The sequence below is a fragment of the Heterocephalus glaber genome, unplaced genomic scaffold (assembly GCF_053883595.1).
Source record: "Heterocephalus glaber isolate CG9 unplaced genomic scaffold, H.glaber_assembly_v1.0 deba00001447, whole genome shotgun sequence".
Taxonomy (NCBI): domain Eukaryota; kingdom Metazoa; phylum Chordata; class Mammalia; order Rodentia; family Bathyergidae; genus Heterocephalus; species Heterocephalus glaber.
In genome coordinates this window covers 9248880-9267933 of record NW_028258299.1, presented here as the reverse complement: position 1 = coordinate 9267933, position 19054 = coordinate 9248880, and the positions used below count along the sequence as shown (strand labels likewise).

Sequence of the window (19054 nt, the reverse complement as noted above, 5' to 3'; positions counted from 1 at the left end):
AGGTTTACTCAGAGCATATAGGTATTTAATTGCCGTGTATTCATCTCTACACATACTGTGAAAACAAAGCAGAGGCTATTCTGTGTCTCCCTTCCCTCTAAGCGTATTTGTGCCCATCTTGGTGGGGACCTGACTCACATTACCTTCTTCCTTTGGGCTTGGTTCCAGTATGGGGGTGTTTTTGTGTTTTTTTTTTTTCCATCACTAGCATCTTGCTGAGAGAAGATCAAAGTGTTTCAAGATTATAAATTATTGTATGAGCCAGTTATATCTGGTGCTCAACAGAACTACAGAATTAGCTGTACTGCAATAATTAGGAAAAGGATGTCTCTGCAGTGGCACAGAAAGGTGGTCATAGGCAATCTAGTGTACAGGCCACCAAAAATTAAGAGAGAAAAATTGTGCTAAGAATAATAGGTAGTCATTTTTATTGCCTCCTCTTTCTCCTTAGTTTCAGTTCCTCCACAGGTGCAACTTTGTTTTGATACCTAAATCAGTTTTTTTTCCTCAAGATATGGGGAACGTTAATACAAGAAGCACTAGGAGTGTGTATGTGCGTCTGTGTGTGTGTGTTTGTGTGTGTGTTTTGAAATCACTTTCTGTGAGTAAAATTCCCGAGACATTTATTAGTCACAAATCTTACTCTTTCCTAAAGATGCTACACATATGTTTTTGCATGATTCTATTTACATTGGACTATTATGTGCCTCACAAATGCATTCTTTTATTCTTTGAACAGTGAGATAGTGAAGAAATAATTCTGTTTTGGATAATAAGGGGCAATTTGGGAGAGTTTAATTTTCCTCATACCTTTTTCCAGAGTGAATGTAAAGTAGCAAAATTCCGTGATTATGAAGAAAAACTCATTGTTTCTGCGTGGTATAATAAGGTGAGTTGAAATTTAACCAATGATTGAGTATTTTAAACAGGATGTATCAAACTTTTTTTCTTCAGCCACAATGGAAGGAAACATTTTATTACATAAACCAAGACATGACATAACGTATTTATATATCTAACCAAAACGAAAGTTACACTGACACTGTGCATTACACTCACATATTTTCATTCATACTCTATTTCTTTAAATGTTAGACATAATTCACTAAATTGATGTTGTGACTCAGTTTTTAGCTGATGCTCATTAAATACAGACATAACTGACATATTTTAACTTAAATTTTTAATTTATACTCACGAAGAGTGTCTGAAATGTATGAATATATGAGTATTCCAAAACTAGGCAAGCATTACTCTTCCATAATAGTCTCTACCTTACCAAGGAAGAAATAGCACAAGCTAACTTGAAAGGTATTTTGTTTTATAATCCTTAGTGTCAGCGAGATGTTTTCAAGAGTGGTTTTTCAAGGTGTATGAGGTTGTTCTGCGTTACTCTAATCAGAGTAGATAATAATTTCTCCATTATCTACAATTGTGTGTCATTCAGTCCAAGAGAATTTTGGCATTCACGAAGTTCCTAAGGTGCTCTTTGTCATGAAAGTATCTTATTTCTCCATCAATTTTGAAAGATAGTTTTGCAGGGTACATCAATCTGGGTTGGAGGTGGTTTTCTTTTAGGGCTTGGAATATGTCACTCCAAGCTCTTCTTGCCTTGATGGTTTGTGTTGAGAAGTCTGCTGTGATTCTGATGGGCTTTCCTTTGTATGTGATTTGTTTCTTTTCTTTAACTGCTTGTAGAACTTTGTTCTTCTGTTGAGTTTCTGGAATCTTAACAATTATATGCCTATGTGTAGATTGTTTTTGATCAAGGCTATTTGGAGTCCTATATGCTTCACTTATCTGTATATCAAGTTCTTTTCCCCTCCTTGGGAAGTTTTCTGCCATCACTTCTGTGAACAGGTTTTTTATGTCATCTGCACTCTCTCCTGTTTCTTCATTGACTCCAATCAGTCTTATGTTACCCTTCTTTGCATCGCCTAGCAGCTGCTGGATTGATTTCTCATGTTCCCTTATAATGTTGAAGCAATTTTTCTTTTCTTGGTCATTAATTACAATCTTACCTTCTATATCTGAAATTCTGTCCTCACATTGGCTCATTCTTCTGTGTAGACTTTCAATGGAGTTTTTCATCTCCTGGAAATCTATTTGCATCTGTTTTATGGATTCCATTTGTTTCCTATGTTGGGATTCCATCATGTTCCTCAGCTCCTCTCTAGATTTATTAATCATGTCTTGCACTAGGGGCACAATTTCTCCTGTTATCTGAGAAATTATTTCTGATTCCATTTTTTCCAGATCCCCTTTTGTTGCCAGTTCAGTGGGTCCAGGTGATTGAGTATCAGAGTGTTCCATGTCATTTCCCTTTGGGGTTGCTGTAGGTGATCTGAAAGTCTGGTTTTGAGACTTATTTACATGTTTTCTCATTTCGACTGGGGGGCGGGGGGCTGTTGGCACCTGCATGGATTACCTCTGAGCTGGGAGAGGTGGGACAGGGGCCAGGAGCAGTGGTAGGGATAGTAGCCCAAAAGCCCTTTCCTCTGGGCTGGGAGCAGCAGAAGGGATGGTGGCCGGGAAGCCCCTTCCTCTGGACCAGGAGCAGTGGGACAGCAGCTCAGAAGCACCTACCTCTGGGCCTACCTAGGATTCTTTTGAGGATTAAATGACATATATGAAAGACATTCGTAAACTAAATTTTTTTTCATTTTGTTTTTGTTCAGAGTCTGGCATTCCAGAAACTGGGGATGGAATCCCGGCTCATGAGCGGTGCTTGCAAAGACCCCGCTCCCTGCACCCCTGCACGGTCGTTCTTAGCACAGCAGAGGCACATCACCAGCACCCGGAGGAATCTGTCTGTTAGGGTTCCTGCTGCAACATCTGATTAAACCGCAAAGAAAACAGAAACAGAAGTGCCCTTAAAATGTTTTGTATTTTCCAGCCACTGGATTAAAAAAGGTTAAAATACTTGACATAGTTGACGTATGCTGTGTTGAAATCAAAATGCCACAAATTGGTTTTGCCAGCTAACTTTGAAAACAAAGTATAGAATTAGCTGTCTCTCTGGGGGACCACATTAGAATAATTATAAGATGTAATTAAGCACATATCTCAAACATTCGTCTTTTGAATATTGTAATTATAAATTGACTATGTTTTATTTTAGTGTTTTCTTGTCATACCAGTAATGTGATTAATTTGCGACATGTAATCAGAAATACACAATTTAAAAATGTATCCACATTTATGTTATTGGTCCATATAATACTAGTCTTGATATAGGCACATGGAGAAGTGTACAAGGGTGATTTTGTTGACTTGATATATTTGAAATTTCACTTCTATCCACAAATTCTTTTGAATGGATGTATTTTGGCATGCTGTGGAAAATTTGACCATTGGCAATGATTTGCCCTAGTCAAAGTGACTAATACTGCAGATTCTGAAAAGGCTATGGTTTTCACATGTATCTACTAAAAACAAGGGCTTCTGGAGAGCTTGGTTGAAGTGTTAGAAGGTGGGAAATAAACTCACATTATTAAGAGATGACTGATGGAAAGCAAGCTGAAAAATAATATTCGGTGTGAAATGTTCACCTCCTTTTAAATGTAATCAATGAGAATATATTGATATTCTCATTTACTGCTTTTCAGCTTAAAATTATCTGTTTAAAAATGACATACCACAATATATTAATTTTACGTCTTCTTTGAAAAGATGTGTTGAGAGTTTATTGTGGGCTGAATTTGTGGTTTCAGTTAATTTCTGCTGAAATCTCTTATTTTTGAATATGTTTCTAACTTTGGAGATCATTTCTGAAAGTCTCAGTTTGGAATATCAGTTAAATTGTGTTACGTCTGTGCTGTTAATATTGTTGCCACAAGATACATGTGGCAGTTTAACCTCATTAAAACAAAAAATTAGGTCTTGAGTTACACCAGCCACACTTCTAACACTCACTCACTCCATGTAGCTAGTGGCTACTTTATTGGGCAGTCCAAATATAGAATATTTCCATCTCTGCAGATTTCTGTTGGACAGTACTGTACTTAATCTTTTTGTAAAAGTAAAATTGGAAATACATTTTTGGTATTAAAGCACAAAAATCAAAAGCATTAGAACTATTCAAAGATAATGAGAAATTGAATTCTTACATAACTAGCATCTTATATTCTGTGTAGTTGAATACCATATATAGTGATAACTACAGTTAGTTTTTCCAATGCTGTTCAAAAAATACTTAGCACCAGTATGCCTGGACCAGAGAGCAGCAAACTTACTGTGAAGGCACAGATAGTAAATATTTTAGCCTTTGTGCGTTTTATGATCTCTGTCTCAAGTACTCAAGTCTGGCCTTGGGATATGAAAGAAGTCATATACAATATGTAAACAAAATGGATGTGGCTGTAGAAAATTTTATTTGCAGCAACAGGTAGGCTGGATTTGGCTAAGAGGTTCCACATCCGTGGTCCAGTTTTTATTCTTAGTCATTCTTTCCAAATAAGAGTATTGTTCCATTTGCAGTATTCATTTAGAGAACTTTCCCAGTTATTTTAATCACTAAAACTATAAGAATTTCATACTGCAACTGGGTCTTAGATTAGGGAGTATCTGTCAGCATATTTTGTTTATCAGGGTTACTTCTGACTACCTCTCGAATTTTGGTGTTTTTTTTCTGTACAATTGTTGGTTTACATTTTTGTATACTCTTGTAGTGTCCACTTACCTGTGACTTTTAGTGAAATGAAATAAGACTTTGAAAGCATTTTAGCATGCTATTTAAAATTTTCTAAATATTGTGGCATTTGGGTATATTTTGGTCCTTGATATCCTGTCCCTTTGAAATTTCTCCTTGCTTGTAATTGAGATTTTATAAGCTCTTCAAGCACATTTTAATGGAATTTATTATAAAACATCAACTTAAGTAAATCAATTTTCCAGTTCTATTGATAATAAAATTTTCAGTTATTATACTTGGAATTTCTAAAACTGTCAAACCATTTCTGAATAAGGTCTTAAAGCTAAATTCTTTTTTCATCTTAGAGAAAAAGCAGATTTTCTCATTTAGCAATTTTCTAGTTGATAAGTAGAATCTAAATTTGATTATATAGGTATTTATACAAGAATAATATACTATAATTTGAAGTTCTGTATTATTGTGACTGCTCATTACAGAAATTCAGGAACTGATCAGAAGTGAGATTCTTTTCCACATCTGATTAATGTAGTAAGATTGACACCCTGTGGGTGGTGAAGCATTATTAATATTTCATCACAAACCATGATGTCTAATATCTGTTTTGTGAGGGAGACTTGAATGCATATGTTGTGGAAGAGATAATTCACCATTTATGTTTGATAAGAAATAGAATATATCCATGATTATAAAGTAAAACCACAGACCAATTTGGAAATGGTCTTTAATTTTGAAAATTTTCTCTAAGATTAATCTTCCTTTTTCTTTTTAAATTGTATACATATGACAGTGATGTTTAGCCTGAGATTAACTTAATATATTGAGAAATCTTTGAAGTCTTTCTATTTTTACAGTAAGGCTAATGATTTAATATACCTTAAGAATGTCTGTCTAGAAATGTTAAAGTGAATATTCTTCATTAGGATACCTTCATCTTTGATAGTTGGAGTTCTGATTTGAATAATTGATTTGATTTAAATAATGCTTTCATGACCATACTTGTTTCATTGTTGTGGCACATCTGGCCCTTGGGGAATAGGTATGACTTTTAGGGGACACTGCTGTCTGTATTAGATTCTCTGTGTGTATATTTAATGAGAGACATTCCTTCATAAAAATTTGTGTATGTGGTTGCATACATTTGCATTGTGAACATGTACATTGCAAAGAAGTAGGTTGGAAATTTGCAAAGCATAAATGATAAAATAGTGTGAAGTAATAAACATGAGGTAGCTTAAAAGTAATGTTTAGTTTAAAAAGATCCATTCTATTTTTTATGGCAAAGACTTTGACACTTGAAAAATAGAAGCAATACTTGATTTATTTTTGTATGTATTTAGAATATTATTTTAAATAAATGATTGTCCAACAATAATATAATAGTTGTGGAATGTTTTACTTGAATAAACCTTCTAAATGTTGCTGTGATTTTTTTAAATACATGTTTGTGGTACATAATGAGGATATTTGTTATGTGTAGTTGGTCCATGGATTTAACACATCTGATTTTTTTTACAAAACTCTCTTCCCCTCTCCCCCCTCCCTCCACTCTTAGTCCCCTTCCCATTTGTATATTATCTCTCTTTTATTTTTCTCTTTATTTATACTGTGTGCTTCTCATATAAGAAAAACAGTATGGCATATAAGCTTATGTGTCCGATTTGTTTCATTTAACATTATGGATTCAGAATGCACCCGTTTTGCTACAAATTATTCAAATTTATCCTTCTTTAGAGTAATATTCCATGGTGTGTAAGTACTATGATTTCCTTATCTATTTGTCTGTTGGTGGACATTTAGGCATCTTCCAAGACTCAGCTATTATGAATTGTGCTGCTATAAACATGCTATTCATATATAACTGTAATATGATGTCTTTAAGTCTTTTGAGAGGATACCTAGAAGGAAAAATGGTGTTTTTCTTTTAGTTTTTTGAGGAATCTCCACACTGATTTCCATACCAATTTTACTAGTTTACATTCCTACCAATAATGTAAAAGGGCTCATTTTTCCTCACAACCTCACCAGCACTTGTTGTTATTGGATTTCTTAATGCTAGACAGTCTTTCTGGAGTAAGATGGAATCTCATTTTTGTTTTAATTTGTATTTCTCTAATGGCCAGCAGAGTTGAACGTTTTTTCATGTATTCATTGGCCATTTGTACTTCTTGAGATGTGTCTATAGATTTCATTGTCTCATTTTTTTATTGGGTTTTTTATTTGGGGAAGTCTAATTTTTTTTCCAGTTCTTGATGTATTCCAGGTACTACTCCTCTGCCTGAACTGTAGCTGACAAAATTTTGTTTTCCATTATGAATAATCTCTTCACTCTGTTGGTTATTTCCTTGGCTGTGTAGCTTTTTAATTTGATATTATCCCATTTTATGATTCTTGATGTTATTTGTTGTGCAACTGGGGTTCTGCTGAAAAAGTCCTTGCCTACACCTAGTTTACCTGTTTCATCTTCTAGCAGGCTATGTTTCTAATATTTAGCTTTTTGATCCATTTTGATTTTAGTTTATTACAATGAGAGATATGGATCTAGTTTCAGTCTTCTGCACATTGTTGGCAAGTTTTCCAACCACCATGTGCTGAAGAGGCTCTTTCCTCCAGCATGTTTTTGGCCCTTTTGTCAAAGATCAGATGTCTGAGTGTTCTTGGGTTTGTTTTTGCATCCTCTATTCTGTTCCATTGGCCGACATGTCTTGTTTTTATGTCCCTACCATGCTGTATTTATCATTGTAGCTTTGTACTATAACTTGAAGTCTAGGATTGCGATGTCTTCTGCTTTGCTCTTGTTGGCCAGGATGGATTTTGCTATTCTATTGTTCCATATGAATTTTAGAACTGTTTTCTCTAGTTCTGTAAGAAATGCTGTTGGTATTTTGATTGGGATTGGATTAAATCTGTATTTCAGTTTAGGAAGTGTGGATATTTTGACAGTATTGTTCTGCCAATCCAGGAACCAGGGATATCTTTCCCTCTTCAGTCTCTTTCATCAGAGTACAGTATTTTCATTGTAGAGATCTTCCTGCGTTAGGTTAATTCCTGACTATTTAATTCTTCTTGATGCTATTATAAATGGTATTGTTTTCTTAATTTCTTGTCATTGGGTTCATTATTGGTGTACAGGAACACTTGATTTTTGTTTGGTTTTGTATCCTACTGCATTGCTGAATTTTGTTATTAACTTTAGGAGTCTTTTGGTGGATTTTTGGAAGGTATTCTCTGTAAAGGATCATGCCATCTGCAAACAAAAACAATTTGAATTCTTCCTTCCCTATACATATCTCTTTTTTATTTCTTTCTCTTGCCTGATAGCTCTGGCTAATGATCTAGTAGTATACTGAACAGGAGTGGTGATAGTATAATGCTTGTCTTGTTCCTGCTCTGAAAGGGAAAGCTCAGTTTTTCTAGTTTAATATGATGCTGGCAGTGGATTTGTCAGAAATTGCTTTTATCAGGTTGAGATAAGGGTCTTATATACCTATTTTCTTCAGTGTTTTTATCAGGAATGGATGTTGGCCTTTGTCAAAAGCCCTTTCTGAAGCTATTGATGTGATAATATGATTTTTATTCTTAATTTTGTTTATGTAATGCTTTATATTTATTGATTTGTTTAACTTGAGCTATATTTGCATTCCTGGGGCTAAACCTAGGTCATGAGTATGAACTTTTTGGTGATTTATTGCATTCTATTTGTATCTTGTTGAGGATTTTTGTATCTGTGTTCATTCAAGAGATTGGTTGGTAGTTTTGTTTTTTAGTTGGGTCCTTGTCTAGTTTTGGAGTCACAGTAATGCTAGCTTCCATAGGTGACTTTGGATTTAGTTCTTCCCTTTCAATTTTATTAGAGTTTGAAACGTGTTGGCATTAAATCTTCCCTGAAATTCTTGTAGAATTCAGTGAAGAGTCCATCAGGTTCTGGGATTTTCTTAGTTGATAGATTTTTTTTATTACTCCCTAAATTTCACTGCCTCGTATTTGACTGCTCAGTGTTTTAATGTCTTCTTTGTTCAGTCTTTTTTGTTTTGTTTTTTTGGTACCAGGGATTGAACTCAGGTCCTTGCACTTGCGCAGCAGGCAGCGGGTTCAGTTTTTAATAATTCTTATATATGTCTAGGATTCTCCAGTGTTGGAGTACAGTTTTTCTTAGAGTTAGTAATGATCTGGATTTTGGCAGTATCTGTTGTGATTTTGCCTTTTTTATTCCTTTTTTTCTTTTTGGGTACCGGAGATTGAACTCAGGTCCTTGTGAGGCAGGCAACAGAACCAATGAGCTAAATCTCCAGCCCCTGCCTTTTTCATTTCTAATTGCATGGATTTCTTCTTTTGATAAGTTTGGTTAGCTGTTTGTCTAATAGTTTGTTTATTCTTTCAGAAACTACCGGTTCAGTTCATAGATTCTTTGTATTGTTTTTAGTTTACATTTATTTTAATTAATTTCCACTCCGATCTTTATGATTTCCTTCCTTGTGCTAGGTTTGAGTTTGGACTGTTGTTTTTCTGGTTTCTTGAGGTGTATCATTAAGTTATTTATTTGCTTTGTTTTTCTAATGTGAGTTATTCACAGCTATAAATTTTCTCTCATGACTGTATCCTTCTGTCCCATATGTCCTGGTATGTTGTACTGGCATTGCTGTTTGATTCTAGGAATTGTTTCTTCCTAGATTTCTTCTGTGACCCACTGAGTGATGAGTTTGTTGTTTAAGTCCAGGTGCTTGTAAAATTTCTCTGGTTTTTCCTGCTATTTCTAGTTTTAGTGAACTATGATCTGATGTACATGGATAAATTATTTTGTATATATTTAAGCAGGATTTAGGTAGCTGATATTGAGGTAATACACTATTTCTTACTTTATTCAATCATCTCATTGTATTTTAACAGCTTGACTGATTTATTTAGATGGGAATCTTTTCAAATTTAACCTTCTTGTAGTTTGTTGAACTTAGATCTGAAGGTTATTGATTTTATTAAATGATGAATTAGGGAGCATCATTTCTTGAAATATACTTTCTTCCCTTTTATATCATTTCCTCCACCCCTCCCTCCTTATCCATTTATTGCATGTCCCACCAGTCTCTAAATCTCCACTCATTTTTCTTCATTCTCTTTTAATTTTCTTTCTGAAGTGATTTCATTGACTTATCTTCAAGTTTACTGATTCTTCCTTCTGCCAGCTCAATTATACCACTAAGCCCCACTAATAAATTTAAAGTTTCAGTTAGTATATTTTCAAATTCAAAATTTCTAGATAGCTGCTTTTTGAAATAATTTCTTATTTTCCATTCAGTGAGAAAGTGTTCTTATACTTAACCTTCAATTCTCTTGACATAATTTCCTTAGATTCTTTGCGTGCACGTATTTAAAGCTTCTGTGTAGAATATCCAATGCTTAGGCTTATTCAAGGACAGTTTCTAGCATGTACTTTTTAAAAATCCTGTGTATGGGACATAGTTTCCTATTCATTGCATTGTTAATTTTTGTAGAAAATTTAGCATTTTAGATGATATGTAGACACTGGAAATCAGACTGTCCACTCCTGCGTCCCCGAGGCCCTGTTGTTACTGTTATATTTTGTGTTCATGTTTGTAGATACTTAGACTAATTCTGTAAAAATTCTATCCTTCACCATATGCAGCCACTGGATTATCTGCTGTATTAGAATAGTATTCCTCTGTGTTTTGAGTGAAGCTTCCATAAATATTTTGAACTGACAAGTCTCTCAGCTGTCCCAAGTGTCCTGTGTGTGGTCAGTGATGCCTTCAACACGGACCAGGCAACTTAGGGCTCTATTGTAGCCTTCCCCTTCTTACATAGACCCTGAGGTTCAGCTAGGGATGAGAGATGAATGCTTGCTCGAGACTTCTCCTGGGCATGCACATAACCATACATGTATGCTTTCCTCCTGTACTCCTAGGAATAAGGTAAAATTTGAAGTCCCAGTGGGTGTCTTTCCCCCACTTTTTCCCACTGGTCCTCTTGTTAGCACTGACAGGTATGGCCACCTTGGGTTAATGCAGTGTTGTACAGTTGCTACTGACTCAAAACAGGTGTTTACGCAGAGCGTAAGGAGTCAGGTCAAATCCAATTCATGAGAATGGAAATTCAAGAACTTTCAGGAAGCTCTCAACAGCTTTTTTGGGGATGAGTGTTCTAGGGTGCTCTGGACCCTTTCTGCTTCTTTTACTGGTTGATAACGACAGATACCACATTGTGAGGTTGCGTTTCAGGGATTCTGCAGAGCTAGGAGAAGAGAAGATGATGGGTACAGCTGGTTAAAACAGCTTGTTATTCTTTCTGAGACTTAACTCATTATTTTAAAACATCCTCAGATTGCTGCAAGACTTAGTTAATTTTCAGAGTCCTGGAAATGTTGGTTATAACTTTGTTTTTGGTAGTGTACTGAATGCTTTTTAGGGGGAGGAGAGGACTTTTGGAGGCATTACTCAGCTATTTCACAGTTCTCTCCAGAAGTCAGATTTTTAAAAATATGTTTTATTGCTGCATATAAAATTTTTAACATTGTGTTTCATTGTAGCCTTTTCATATCTGCATATAACATTTTGATCATACGCATTTCCAGTTTCCCTCCTTAGTGCCCACCTCCTGTGTGTGTATTAGTGCATATGAGAAAGGCAGAATAATAGGTTTTGTTTTGGCATATTGGCACTCTACGTGCATATAAGACCCTTTCGCCACTTACCACCTCCTCCCCATTTTCTCCTGGGTTCCCCTGATCCCCTTTATCATCTTCAATAGTCTTCCAGTCTCCTGTCATCCTGCCTTTTTCTTTTAAATTCTTAATATAAGAGAAAATATGCAATATTTATGTTCTGTTTCTGCCTTATTTCACTGATGGGGATCTCCAATTCTATCCATTTTCTTGAGAATGACATGATATCATTCTTTATGTCTGAATAATATTCTGTTGTGTATATATACCATATTTTCTTTATCCACTCATCTATTGATGGCATCTGTGCTCTATTGTACCTCAGTGGACATGAATATGAAGGCATCATGGCAATATGCTTTAATTCTTTCAGGAATATACTGAGGAGTAGTATAGCTGGATCGAATGGTATCTTCTTTTTTATTGGTTTGATTTCTATAGTGGTTGTACAGGTTCACATTCTCACCAGTGGTGTAGAAGATTTCCTTTTTCTGTGTATCCTCACAAATAGTTTCCTTGTTTTTTTGTGTTTTTTTTTTGTACCTGGGATCGAACTCAAGACCCTGTGTTTGCGAGGCAGGCGGTGGCACCACTGAGCTAAATCCCTGGCCCATTCCCTTGTATTTTTAATGCATTCTACACAAGTCTGATTTATTTTAATATGACAGTGACCGTAGTGATCAATCTTTTCTCTTTACGTTCGAGGACATAAAGTTAAGATGCATGGAGGTGATGACTTGTTGCACAGCAACAGAAAGTCTTCAGCACATCCCAACTGTCAGAAAGCATTTGCTGAGTATCTACTGTCCACAAGGCACCAGGTACTGAACTGGTGTGAGCAAGGCACATTGACCCTGAAAGTTCAGTGTCATTGAGAGGTTATGTGGACATGGAAAATTAAAACTTTTGGTAATTCAATTCTCAAGAAATTGAGATAGCAAATAGAGAGTTGGGGACCATGTCAGAGGATGTTGAGATGTCCTGAAGGAAAAAAAAAATAGTTTTGAAAATGATAAAAGGTCAAGGTTAGCCAGGGAATGATCGGTTCAGTAGTCCCTCACGAAAAGTACTAAGAGATACAATTGAAGAGATGAGCAGGTTTCAGATTTTCCCCACATCAGCTTTCCTATCGGCCCTGTGGAAGAGCCACACTGTGGCTGAGATCCTGGGAGGCCGACCTCCAGAGGGCGCCATTCACCTAGATGAGAGAAAATAGCACCTTAGGGCTGGTGGGCGGGGGGCGGTGTCTTGCTAAATAAAGTGTGATTATCCTATAGTCAATGGGCAGACGATTTTATTCTGTGAATCCTGTGAGGAAAAAATAAAAATTGGGGAAAAAAAGCATATAGAAATAAGCTCTTCAAAATTTGAGTTCCTAGGAAGTAATCTATCTTCACGTGGTCTGTATTTGAACTTGTGCTGCTACATTCTGAGATGACAGAGCTGTGCAGTTTTAAATGGTAGCCGTTTCTGTATGCAGTAGACTGAAATATTTGGATGAATTAATTTTGTATTTTGTTTTAAGTTATATATTTTATTGCAAAATAAAAAATGTAAAGCAAAAAACTTAAATGCTCCAAAGGTGTTACAGCATAACTGGAGGCGTCGTCTGAAATAACCACCACAGAATTACTGCTTTCAGTCTGTGTTTGTCAAGCACACTCTGCTACATTCCTATCTGTCATTGTCCTCAACCAGTACAAGGCAGGTGTTTCAGACAGCTTAGGGTAGGTTATGCTGCAATAACAATCCCAATATTTTAGTGGTTAAAAATGAGATATCTTTATTTCTCACATCATATGACCACCTTGACTCTGTGAGTCTGCTTCATATCACTATCATGCTAGAAATAGGCTGATAGACTTCTCTCTGGGATGTTGCTGGTGCCTTGAAGAGAACAAAGAAAAAGATTGAACCACTAGCTTGGTGTTAGGTACCTAGAGGTGACTTAGGTTACTTTTTGTTGTCATTTTATTGAACAAAGCCGATCAAATGGTCATTCCTGCATTTATCAGTGTGATTATATTTAATCATTCCCCATGGAGGAACTCCACAAGGAAAGTCACACCAGAAAGGAATCAGTAGATCTTTCAACCAAGCAATAATTTACTATAGCATGTGTTATTAATTCTATTTTGCACTTCATCAGGAAAATAAGGTTTAATTCACAGCAAAAGAGTGATAAATGATAAAACTTCAAATTAAATTTAGACTAAGACACAAAGCTCCAAATTCTAGTCCACATGGCTCTTCGTTTTACCCCCTGAGGTCTTTTCATCATAGTTTTATGTGCATGAGAACCATATGATATTTTTGGCCCCTTGATGTATTTTGGCAAAGAGCCTCTGCTCTGACCCTAATAGTTGTACCAGCATCATCAATGGTCTGGTGCCAGCCTTTGAAAGAGGCCCTTTGCACTTGGTCCTTTCTTGCTTAGATTCATTTTTTATCTGTTTCAAAAGAAGAAGAAAACAATTCTCTGAGTTTTTCAGAGCAGAACAAATAGCTAATTTTGAAAGCACAAAGCATAGTGTGACCCAGAAAATACCCACTCGCCATCAGCTTGCTTTTAAGAAGAAGCACAGGAAAATGGGTTAAGCGGCTCCACTCCAAAAGCCAGCAGGGAGCTGGAACTGAAACACTGGGGCAAGAACAAGCAGTACTCCTCAACTGTGTTCCTGAAAGATAATAATAGCGGTTAGCATCAAGACTGACAGGTTATTTCCATGAGATAAGGACTGAGGAGCAGTGGTAGTAACTGATTTCTGGCAGTAGGTCCAATCTAGCACCAGCCCACAATCATTCTACCTGTTTTATTCATTAACTCATTATTTATTGGTTGCCAACATGTTCCTGGCACCGTTCTTGGTACTGCAAACACAGAGCTAAACAAAACAGATACTGCTCCTGTCCTCCAGGACTATTAGCAACCATTGCTGTGTAACACTGCCCTTTGAAATGCAGTGCCTTAGTCAATACTTTACACAAGGATATGAGGAAATGCAGGCTGCCTCAGGAAGTTTTTATCTCAGGGTTCACTCATGCATGTGACTCCAGCCACTAAATTTTCTGGTACCCAGCTTATATCATGGCTTTATGTGAAGTTCTGGTGGCTTGTGTGATGACAGTTAGGGTAATGTAACAGCAATGACTGGGCTGTTGTTTCGCATCATCCATCAAAGTAATATGGGCTTCTTTAAGAGTTCCAAAAAAGCAAGCAGAAGCATACAAAGTCTCTTGAGTTCTAGGCTCAGAAAAGTCATCTCATCATATTCTGTGGTTAAGACATTCAGCCCAGAGTGAAGGGAACTATAAATAGATTCTGTCTTTTGAGGGGAGGAGTTGTAAAATCTCATTGAAAGGACTATAAATACAGGCGACATTATTCTCAGCCAGTCTTAAGTTACAAGAACATAACTGTGATAAGACTTCTGTTTCATTCTATGAGTGTACTGTTATAGCCTTTCCACTATAAATAGAAAAATGTACAAAGTAAATACACATACATTTTCAGATATCCGGAAGTGCAGGACTGTGACTCTTAAGAGAAAGGATCAAATAAAGTGAGGATCACAATCTCTGGCTTTCTTCCTGGAGGCATTCACTGTTCCTGGTGCTAAGAAGGTGGTAGGGGGAACTGATGAGAAAATATAAAATGAGTTTTGGAGTGACTGACTTGGCTGGAATTTGTAGGGCAGAGAAAGGAAAAACCAATGCCAAGAAGAGCTCAATAAATCATCAGAGATTAAATACTAAAGTCTGCATATATAGAGTGAGAGATTGCATGATGCTAGGGGAAAAACATCTACCAGATTCCAAATAACCACAAGAGAAGTGTTAGCTTACCAACTGCGATAGCTTTTACTGGGTTGGAATTACTTGAATTCTGAACAGAATTGAGAGACCATATCAAACAGTAGAGGTGCTAGAGAGGTCACCTTGATAAGCTCTAGAATGAAGGCCATTGAAGACATGGTCTAACAAATCTTTAAAACAAGTCTTAAAAAGATCCAAGAGTTCTACTAACCACCTACCAAACCAAAACAACACTCTTTAAAGGAAAACAACCTGTTCTAAACACCCACAATGAAAAATTGACGTCCATCCATAATTACTAATCATACAAAGAAGTGGGAAGAGGTGACTTATAATCAGCAGAAAAATCAGGTGTTAGAAATGGACACACAAATGATAGAATTAATAAAGTTATCGGACAAGGATTTTAAGCAGATTGTACAAATTCAACGATTTGAAGGAAAACATGAAAATAATTGAGAGAAATATAAACTATATTTAAAAGAAGCAACTCAAACTAGAGTGAAAAAATAAAATATATAATATAAGATTTAGTGATTCATTTAATATTAGACTCTACAGAAGAAAAATATGAGCTTGGAAACAAAACAATAGAAACTATTCAAACTGAACCACAGAAAGAAAACAGTGTAAGAAAAATTAAGAAAACTTCAATGACCAGTCACAACATCAGTGGGTTTAACACGTGTGACTGACACCCTAGAAATATAGGAGTTCAGGGTAGGTTCAGAAAAAGTATTTGAAGAAATAATTGCCAAACTTTATCTAAATTTTCTTAGAGTGATAGTCTCATAGATCCAAGCACAGAGAAGCCCAGTCAAGATAAACACCAAAGGATTCAGATCATGGCAGACTAGGGGCAAGCAGTACTCATAAGACACTTGAAGTTACTTATTCAAATCGACAGGTACTGTTTATTCTTTCAAGCCCTCTAAACCCTCTAAACTCTCTGGTGAGACTCTGTTATTATGATATGTTTGCCATTGTAAATGACTTGATATTTTCGCTTACAGCTATTAATACTCTTTTTTTGTTCTGAATTTCTGGCAATTTGACTATGATGCATTGTGGAGAAGTTCTTTTCTAGTCATATGTATTTGGTGTTCTAAATGCTTTCACTACCTGGATATCCATCTCATTCCCAGATTTGGAAAGCTTTCTGCTATAATATCAACAAAGATGTTTTCTGTGACATTAGCTTTTATTTCTTCACCCTCTTTGAGAACATGAGTTAAATTTGGTCTTCTAATGTTGTCCCAGAGCTCTTGAGTATCTTGTTCATAGATTTTTTGCTGTTGTTCATAGATTCTTTTTTTTTTCTTTATTACTGTCTGGATGTTCTAGTTCATCCATCTTGTCTTAAAGCCTTGATATTTTTTCTTCAGCTTCATTTAGCCTACTGCTAAGACTTTCAATTGAGTTTTTAATTTGATTAATTGAAGTTTTCATTTCTAAGAGGTGTTTGTCATTGAGTCCAGCTCTGTACTGAGTTATGTTTTTTTTATTTTTCCTGAATATGTTTTTGCTGCTTTAACAACTGTTTAGCTCTGGTTTTAACAGAAATGTCCTCCTCAGTTTCTACCTATTCTCTGTGAAGGAAGGGCATGGCTGCCCCAACCAGGTGAGAGGATTCAAGCCAAGAGGAAAGTATGTGTCCCTTGTACAGTCTCTGGAGTATCAAGAATCAGTGCCATGTTGAGGCTAAAAGCTTCCTGTGGGCAAGAGGCTGAGTGAGGGTGGCAGTGGTGAGTGAGGAGAGAGGAGACTCTGGGGAAGATACTGTGGGATTTGATGAAAAGTGGTGAGCACAATGAGCTCAACAGAGTCCCAACAGAGGACTGCCTGAAGAATGACGTGGCTTGAAGAGGAGCAGGGCTGATGGGTGGCATAAGTAGAAGGACAGTCAGCTGAAGGTAAAGCACTATGAGCATCAAGGGTGCTGCTCATGGAGATCTCCATTTTGGGCGACCTCGTGATGAAGCAGTGAGCACATGGCCTGGAGAAAAGTTTGCTGACTCCATCTCCAACTCACCTGGATCCCTACCAATTCTGAAACTGGACTGAGTAGGGGGAGCTAATTTATGAAGTTATATAAATTGTATAGTTATTAAAGTAATGATCAAATGACTCTTAGGAATCCACAGCCTCACCAGCAGTTGTTACTGTTTGATTTCTTAATAATTGCCATTCTTTCTGGAGTGAAATGGAATTGTAGCATTATTTTAATTTGCATTTCTTCAATGGCTAGAAATGTGGAGCAGTTTTTCAATATATTTGTTGAGCATATGTATTTCTTCCTCTGTGAAGTGTCTGTTTATTTCTCTAGCCCATTTCTTGACTGGCTCTTTAATTTTACGTGATTTCATCTTTTTCAGTTCTTTGTATACTAGGTATTAGTCCTCTGTCTGAGGAGTAGTTGGAAAATTTTTCTCCCATTCTATAAGTTGTCTCTTCATTCTATTGATTCATTCTTTTGTTGTACAGAAGCTTTTTAGTCTGATATAATTCTGTTTGTTGATTCTTGTTATTTCTTATGCAATTGAGTTTCTGTTTAGAAAATCCTTTTTTACACCTATGTCTTCAAGTGTTTTACCTATTTTATCTTCCAGTAGGTTTAATATTTTTGTGTTAATGTTTAGATTTTTGATCCATTTTTATTTTATTTTAGTATAAGGTGAGAGATAAGGGTCTAGTTTCAATCTTTTGCACACAGAATACCAGCTTTCCCAGGAGCACTTGTTGAATAGGCTACCTTTCTTCCAACATATGCTTTGGCCCTTTTGTTGAAGATCAAGTAGTTGAATGTATTTAGGGAAGTTTTTGTATCCTCAATTCTCTTCCATTGATCCATGTATCTGTTTTCGTTCTAGTACCATGCCATTTTTATCACTATCGCTCTTTACTATAGCTTGAAGTCAAGTATTACTATGCCTCTGGCTTTGCTTTTGTTGCCCAAAATTATTTTTGCTATTCTGGGTCTATTCTGGTTCCATATGAATTGTAGGATTGTATTTTCTAGATCAGTAAAGTATGCTCTTGGTATTTTGATTGAGACTGCATTGAATCTGTATAACAATTTGGGATGTATGGCCATTTTGACAGTTTTGACTCTGCCTATCCTGGAGCAGGGGACATCTTTCCATTTTTCTGATGTCCTCTTCAATCTGCTTTTACAGAGGATTGCAGTTTTCCTTGTAGAGGTTTTTTCCTTCTTTATTTAAGCTAATTCCTGGGTGTTTCATTTTTCTTGAAGCTATTTTGAATGGTATTATTTTCATAATTTCCTTCTCACTCCCTTCATTGTTTGTGTACACAAATGCTAATAATATTTGTGTGTTGATCTTGTATCTTACTACATTGTTGAGGTTCATTATTAATTCTAAGTTTTTTTGGCATAGTTGTTTGGATCTTCTGTGTAGAGTATCATGTCATCTGCAAATAATGATAATTTGAGTTCTTTCTTTCTATACATATCTATCTTTTTTATTTCTTTTTCATGCCTAATTGCTCTGGCTAATGTTTCAAGCACTATGTTGAATGGAAGACATGATAGTGGACATCCTTGTCTTGTGCCTAATTTTAGAGGGAATGCTTTTAGTTTTCCCCCATTTAGTATGAAGCTAGCTGTTGGTTTGTCATACATAGCTTTTATCATATTCAAGTATGGTCTTTCTATACCAGTTTTCTCTTGGCTTTTTGTCATGAAGGGATTTTGGACTTTGTCAAAAGCCTTCTCTGCATCTATTGATATGATCATATGTTTTTTTGCCTTGGTTCTTTTTATGTGATGTGTTGCATTTATTGACTTATATCCATGCATCTCTGGGATTTTGGTAATGCATTGAAGTCTAATTCATAATATCTTGTTGAAGATTTTTGCATCTATATTCATTAGTGACAGTGGCCTACAG

The 19054-nt window shown here is 36.0% G+C and overlaps 1 protein-coding gene across 2 annotated transcripts in view; it reads left to right on the top strand.

Moving 5' to 3' along the window:
* Positions 1–2922, top strand: part of Hook1 (hook microtubule tethering protein 1) — a 50185-nt gene extending 47263 nt beyond the window's left edge. For both annotated transcript variants that reach the window (XM_087214467.1, XM_087214468.1), the window contains exons 21-22: positions 821–889; positions 2679–2922. In XM_087214467.1, the coding sequence (XP_087070593.1) occupies positions 821–889; positions 2679–2843 (234 nt within the window). In that variant the 3' untranslated portion in view covers positions 2844–2922. The remainder of the gene's footprint in view (positions 1–820; positions 890–2678) is intronic.
* Positions 2923–19054: the final 16132 nt, after the last annotated feature.